The following is a 7,173-nucleotide window of genomic DNA, read 5'->3' as shown; positions in this document are numbered from 1 at the left end:
AGAATCTTTCTAACCCAACGAGTCGAAGCTGTGTCAGGAAGGGTAGCTAAAACAGTCTGTGCAGTTCTGTGATGTGCAGTACTTGCTGGAGAAGTTAGAGAAGTGAGTCTGGGGTGCGTGGGGATCCTCACTGCCAAGCCCTGAGTTGTTGGGCAGCAAGCTCTTGTGGAAGAGGTAGACAGGGCAGAAGGAAGAGGGTGTTTCACAAGTTTTTTGTGGTCTGCTAACTCTGCAGCTCCCTTGAGTACTGTGACTCAGCTGATGCACGAACCAAACCCTGCACAGTCCTGGGACTTTCCATAGTGCTCTCCCACACCATGCCAGAATAAGTTGCAAAATGGTAATACCTAAATACCTGCAAGACTTCAGTTCCCTGTTGCTAGAGAGACTTTAACCACCACCCAGGTTGGTCACATGCTAGAGTCATCCCTTCAACAGTGTGGTTTTGCTTCCCTGTTGCTGTTTATTTCACTACTGTTGCTGCTGGAGCTTCTTTACTCCTGGGCTGCAAAAGGCTATGCCATATATATAAATGTATAGTTATAAATACAGGCTATAAAGTGAAGGGAGAACTAAGGGCTTGCTTAGCTACAGACTTGATGTCTCTTTGCAGCTCCAGCACGTACGTTGGAGTTCAGTGTCAGAAGCAAGGCCCTCTTTGTGGCCTGTCTTCTCCCTCTGGCTTCTGGGCTCCTGCCCCTGCAGTACACCTGCTTTCCTTGTGTTGGTGTGAGCCTTAACCTCGCGGCAGGAGAAATTCTTTGTTTTGGCAACTCTTGCCGGCACCACCCTTGTGCCAGTAGACTCTGGACTCTGTTCACTGTACTCCCATGTATTTCTTGCAACTTATATGGCAAAGTAACAAAGATTACTTTTGACTTTATGGTTTTAAGCTCCCTCATTTTTTTAAAGCCCCGGTTCCATCCAGGAACCTGTCACTGCTCAGCTCTCTGGAGTCAGCTCTGCCGCTCTGTGCCCTGCTTTCTGTCGGGTCACAAATTCACCCCTTGCCAACGTGGATAGAAAATACCCATCCTTTCTTTGCTGCTCTATCGCTTCCCCCTGTGGCATCCGCCTAGTCCCCATTGCTTTGGGGCCAGCCTTGGTCCTCTTTCCTAGCCACGGCTGCCTCGTGGGGCCCCTGGGCATTTCTGTTGGGGCTAGTGGGAGAGGGCTGAGGGGTCTCTCCAGGAGCTGGGGTCTCCACAGCTCAAAGGTGCTGCCAGCAGGGTCCTGCAGCCCAGTGGCCCACATTCCAGCTCATGCCTTCAAGCTTTCAAACGTACTCCTGTGTGCTCCAGTTTCTGCCTGAGTAAGTCTTAAGCACTGCCAGCAAATTTAGTCCAAAATTACATTTATTTAAAGAATTATTATAAATAATCTTTGAAAAATACAGTGTCATTGTAGTTTAAAAAAAACCATAAACCAAAACTCTTTTTTCACTTCAAACCCTAGTCTTTTACTAGTCGTTGGAGGACTCTGCGTAAGTCCACTAGGAAGTCATTCAGGGAGGTAGTGTTGCCGGCTGCCACGGGACATGGTGCCTGTAACAGGAAAAAAGGGCCATGAGGGTGTTTGCTGGGGGAGGGATCTGGTTCTGCAGCATCATCTTGGTTGCTAGTGGTGGTGCGGGAGAGGACTGGGTGAAAGCAAAAATGGTGACCGAGGGAGGAGCTGGATGTGCAGAAAGCTCGAAGGCCAGGGGCTGTACAGCCAGCGCAGTTCGTGCTGTGAGGGCTGAGCATGGGGGCGGTGAGGGGGTGGCATCACTTTACCTTGTGGGCTGGGCTCTTCCTTTGGACCAGACTGAGCAAGTTGAGGTAAATGCCCTCCAGGTGCCTGTGGCAGCTCCGGCCCTCCCAGGCTACTGTGGTGGCTTTGCATAAGGTCTCCATGTCATCGTATTCCTGGAAAAAGACACACATGGTTATTTTAGAAACCCTTTTTGTACAGTCATAGCTTTGTTAGCAGCAGATTAAAACAGCACAAATAATACATTTCTGTTCTAAAGGGCAGGCGGAAAGTACAGCTGGAGAAGTCAAGGCTTCCTGGCTGCAGGTGTGTGTGCACGGGTCTGTTCCTGTCCCAGAGGGGGCCCTTGGCCGCTGGCGAGAGGTTGTGGCAGAGCCTGGCACGGCGGTGAGCACCCACACGCTTACAGCACCAGGTTCCTCTTGGAGGTGTGAACGCTGGACCCTGTGCTCGGGGAGCTGCTCCCTGCAGGGCTCCCTGGGGACAAGGCTGGTCTGGGTGGGCAGAGGCTCTAGAGGATTAACAGAAGCCCCTGGGAAGAGGTTGCCTCTGTCAGGTGCTTTGATTAAAGTCCCATTGCAGAGACACGTGGAAGATGAGGAGCTAACAAGTGCTGGCAGTAATGGAAAAACTGTTTGCTGTCTTCCCTGGGGGATGGTCCTGATGCCACCTTGCTGTGAGCGCTGCCTGCTCAGATCTCTGCTTTCACCCAAATAGCACCAGCAAATAAGCGACAGTCCCCGTGAGCATGGCCAGGTCTGCGGGCGTTGGGTTGTGCAGCATTTCTCACTCCCAGGGCTGGTCCCTGTGGCAGGAAGGGTGCGGGGACCCCCTGAGGGGATGTTCAGCCCCGGTCCCCTGAGGGAGGCTGCTGCATCCCTTGGCTGCCACCCACCAGTGCAGAACGAGGTGAGGGCATCGGCTTTCTGTGAAAACAGGAACTCTGGTGCCGGGGAGCTTGGCTTAGGCAGCAATTTTCAGACCAGAAATAGGCTTTATTATCTGCTATTAAATCTTCTGCTAACTGAAGAGCCTTCCCCCAGATAAGGGGCTAAAGAGGGATAGTATGTCTAACCAGAGCTTGAGATGCTGTGTGATAGGCACGTGTGGGTGTCTGTGGGGTGGTGACACACCACTCCAAGGCAAGGGAAGAAGTTCCTCTCTTCCTTTCTGAAAAGCTTGAACCTCCGTGTGCTGCTGAGGACACAGGCTGCCCATTCCCGCCTGCCCCTCTGCCTCCCCCTTCCCTCCAGGGTGGCCAGGACCAGCCGATGCTGCTTTGGCTGGAGGTGGAGATGGGTGCGGGAAGGTGAGGGCACCCATGCTGGGCAGTGGCAGCAGCAAGGACCAGTCCGGCGTCGCTGCTCGGGCCCTCATGCTGTGCTGCACAGGGACGGGCAGGACTGCCGGGGCTTCACGCCTGCCTCCTTGCTGCCCTGCGCTCTCCCCTGGCCCCCAGCATCCTCTCCCAGCACCCGTCGTGGCCATGTGATTATTTTTGAACAAGGACAAGTTAATTTTTCTCTTACCTTATCGCCTGCGAAAATATTTGTCATGTTTATGTTGTCACAGGAAACCTTTATCAAGACACAAAGGAGAGGGGTAATCAAGCTAGAGAAAACGCTAATGCGGATCCATCCTGACACATGCAGACCCGCACCCATCCCTCTGCCTGCCTGCTCTCGGCCCCCTGGGAGCACCGTGAGCCCCACGCTCTGCCTCAGCCCTGCCTGCTCAGCACCTTTCTTTGACTCAGCATTGCTCTCGCTGAGCCCAGCGAAACAATCTCTCCCTCCCATCAGTGAGTAGAGGCTGAGCCATGTGAGCGAGCCCTACCTTTGTCTTCAGGAGCTCGTTCAGCAGCCTGATGCTCTCCTTCAGAAAGATGGAGGTCTGCAGCCGAGCAGCCACGTGGCCCTGGCAGGCTGGCAGCGCCAGCAAGATGAGCAGGACTGGGACCGGGATGATCATGGCCTGTTCGGGCTGAACCCCCTCAGCTCACAGTTTCTGGATATTTTGGTGATCTATACCTGTGTGTGCTTTTCTGGAAGAAACATCTCAATTTATGGCTGTAAAATTGCTGAACCTATAGGAAAAACTTATTTTTCCCTTATCTGCACTTTCCAAAGTTGCTCCTATCCAATTAGGACAACAGGTATTTTTTATAAAAGTCAAGGCTTTCTTCTGATCTCGCATTACGTTTCAACATAGGAAATTTCCACCGTAAGATAACAGTTAGAAGTCAGGTCACGTACAAAAGTATGTAAACTGCCTGGTTTGGGGATTCTGCATTTCTCCGTATTCCAGGACTTTCTCTATGCCCCAAGTTGAAAGTGGCCAAACGGGGGAGACCACGGCTCTGACCACGCTCAGATAACGGAGCTTTGCGCTTTTTTTTCTGTATCCTGCAAGTTCTTCCATCTCGTGTATCATTTGACTATCTCCAAATCATGCAAAGCATCTTCCATCTGCATATTATTTTCTGTCTATGGTTATCTTAACTTGCGCCGGGGACAGCCAGAAAGCACAGCACAGCCCTGCCTGGAGCCTGCGGGGACAAAACCTCCTGGGCTGGAGCAGGGCATCACCGCCTCTCGGCACCGGGGGGTTACGGAGAGCTGGGGGCCACACGGGACCCCCGGAACAACACACTCGGGCCCGTGGCACCTGCAGGGATGTGGGGGAAGGCCAGGCTGCTGGCGCGGGGCAATCCTGCGGCGTTGGTGCTGCTAGCGCTGGCACTCGCATGGGAAAACAGGGGTTTGCGACTCCGCAGCAGCCGGTAGCTCAGCGCCTGGGGGCTGCCCTGGCCATCCCGCGGGAGCAGCCTGAGCAGCGGCCGGGCACTGGGCTCTGCTGGCACCCCCGCCCCGGCTGCCGCAGGAAATCACACTGAGAAATGAGCCGAGCTGGGAAACTTTGGAGTTTTGTAATAACTAATAGGTATTTTTCTAACTCAAATAGCAACTTGCCATCAGATGCTTGATAAGAGTTTGTGAGTGTTCAATGAATCCAGGAGCAGCCAGACTGAGAGTAATTCTGTTTGTCTAATTATGAAATGCCCCAGATGAAGTTAGTGCCACTGACTCAGAAAGACCTTTGTGAGGGATTTGCCAGCGGAGTGCTGCGCTGTTTCCTACCCGCACCGTACTCGATGCAGAGCAGATAAGGGAGCGCGCTCTGGTGCGGGACGGTGCTGTGGTGGCAGCTGCTGCGGGCGATGGCTCTGGGGCCAGGCACCTTGCCGGGAAGCCGGGAGCTGCCGTGCTGCCCTGGGATGGGTGGTGGTGGGAGTCTCCCTGCCAGAAAGTGATGCTGGAGAAGGGGATGGAGGTGGCAGCCCCATCCTGCAGACACAGTGGTTTCTGCAGGTATTGTGGTGGAAAGCTGTAAAACCTGGAGTAAATGAACAGAAAATGCTAAATTAACAGAAAAATGTAACCTTTGAGCTACTGGGGCTGAATCATGGTGGAAAAGTGCATCACTGTGTGTTGGGGAAGTCACCTGTACTGGGTTCGCATGGCCAGGTTTGGTACCGAGGGGTGGCCAGAAGCTGCCCCACGTCCCGTGAGCCGATGCCAGCCAGGGCCAGCGCTGGCCACAGCCGAGCCCTGCAGCCGCGGGGGCAGCAGGGCTGGGGGTCGGGGGGGTAACGGGACTGGGGGTATGGGGGATAACGTGTAAGGGTCCGTGTCATAATGGGTTTCAGGGTACGCGGGACAATGTGTTTAAGGGTGTTTGGGATAACGTGCTTAAGGGTACATGGGAATGTGGGACAATGTCTGAGGGTCCATGGGATAACAGGTTTGATGGTTCATGGGATAACAGGTTTAAGATTATGTGAGATGACAGGTTTAAGGGTGTGTGGGATAACATGTGGGATAACGTGTTTCAAGGTGCATGGAATAATGTGGGATAAAGGGTTTGATGGTCCATGGGATAACGGGTTTAAGGGTCTGTGGGATGACATGTGGGATAACGCGTTTAAAGGTACATGGGAACTTGGGATCAGGTATTTCAGGGTCCGTGGGATAAGGTGTTTCAGGGTGTACGGGATAAGTGGGATAACATGTTTGCAGGCCTGCGGGACACCGTGTTTGCAGGTCCAGGGGGTAAGGCATTGGGGCACGGTGGGCTGTGGGGGGCTGCAGCCAGGGGGTCCCCACCGGGGTGGGCCATGGGTGGCTGTCTCCCATGGGCCCTGGTGGGGGGGGCCGTGTCTAAGATTCAGGTTGGTTTCTCATTATGCCACTCTGGTTCCATCGGTAATTAACGCAATTAATTTCCCCTGGCCAAGCTCACTGTGTTGTGGCGGGCACTGGGGAGCGATCGCTACCCCACCTCTTGCTGCCTTTTCCTGGGGAGGGGGTGATGGGGCAGCTTGGGGGGGCCTGGCCCTGGCCAGGGCCAGCCTGCTGCACCAGTGAAGGACAAAATTCCCATGTCCTTTTCCCGAGGGTGGGCTGCGGCTGGTGGCAGTGGTGGCCCCATCGCCTGCTGGAGGGGCGTCTCCGGCCCCAGCACGGTCCTCGTCACTGCCTGTTCCTGGAGCCCCCGCTGTGCTTCATCCCAGCCGTCATCCTGGGGATGAGCCTGCTGCCATTCTCCCTATCAAAGGTGCTTGATTCAGAAACCTATCCTCAGTTTTTCTCCCCCTCACGCTCCGTGGTTGGAAGCATCTCCATCACACGAAGATCCTGCCTGGGTTCCCAGCGCCAGCTTTCCTGCAGCCACCGAGCCCAGGGCTCCATCGCCACGGGCACTGGCTCGACTTTCCCCCTTTTTCTTCAGCACAAACCGGAGTGCTTCCAGGACAGCCACGGGGAAAAGGGCATGAGGGTTTGCTGGGCATCATGCGCTGCCCCAGGTAAGCTTCGGCTGGCAGCGGCGGGGGTGTTCTGCTGTTTTCTTGCATGTCTGTTGCCTGCCACATCTGGTGCTGGGGTTTATCCAGAGCAGCTCCAAGGGTGCAGTTAACACCCTGTCACACATGTTCATAGCAGTCTCCTGCATTTGTAACAATTTCCAACAGCCATTTTGCCTATTTGTTTCCTGTCCATGTACTGGCCGCTCTAGCACCCAAGCAGGCTCTAGTCCCGTGCGCCAGCCCTGTCCCTTCCCTCGCCCATCAGCTGAGGACGCTTTCCCCGGCGTCTGGCACCGCTTTGCTGCCTGTTTCAGCCCTGCTGCCCCCCCCAGACCTCACGCTGCACCCCAACATACTCCCCTTCAGCATGGGATGAGCCACGTGCCCCTTCCCCATGCACAAGACGCTCTTCCCAGCCAAGGACTCGCATCCCTGCTCCTCCAGCCACTCCTTTTGTTCTGTGTTTTCCTACAATTTCTGCAAGCCCAGAAGGTTCATTGGTGTCTTTTACTTTCTTGACAGCTTGCTCTCAATGGCAGATTGGGCAGATTTGC

The 7,173-nt window shown here is 54.5% G+C and overlaps 1 protein-coding gene across 1 annotated transcript; it reads right to left on the bottom strand.

Moving 5' to 3' along the window:
• Positions 1-82: 82 nt before the first annotated feature.
• LOC101920907 (interleukin-4) lies at positions 83-5,328 on the bottom strand. The gene is made up of 4 exons (XM_005242811.3): positions 3,589-5,328; positions 3,282-3,329; positions 1,776-1,907; positions 83-1,544 (listed from the first exon to the last, which is right to left on the bottom strand). Exons 1-4 carry the CDS (start codon positions 3,721-3,723, stop codon positions 1,452-1,454), a joined length of 408 nt encoding a protein of 135 aa, XP_005242868.1. The 5' UTR covers positions 3,724-5,328; the 3' UTR covers positions 83-1,451.
• Positions 5,329-7,173: the final 1,845 nt, after the last annotated feature.

Source organism: Falco peregrinus, chromosome 8 (assembly GCF_023634155.1).
Source record: "Falco peregrinus isolate bFalPer1 chromosome 8, bFalPer1.pri, whole genome shotgun sequence".
Taxonomy (NCBI): Eukaryota; Metazoa; Chordata; class Aves; order Falconiformes; family Falconidae; genus Falco; species Falco peregrinus.
The sequence above is the reverse complement of the archived record's forward strand: the minus strand, read 5'-3'. Positions and strand labels throughout refer to the sequence as shown.

Coding starts and splice junctions, on each gene's coding strand:
- LOC101920907 (XM_005242811.3), bottom strand. CDS start 3,723: ATGATCATCCCGGTCCCAGTCCTGCTCATCTTGCTGGCGCTGCCAGCC. Junction 1,908..3,281: donor ATATTTTCGCAGGCGATAAG/GTAAGAGAAAAA, acceptor GTCTTTTTCCAG/GAATACGATGACATGGAGAC. Junction 1,545..1,775: donor GGAAGAGCCCAGCCCACAAG/GTAAAGTGATGC, acceptor TTCCTGTTACAG/GCACCATGTCCCGTGGCAGC.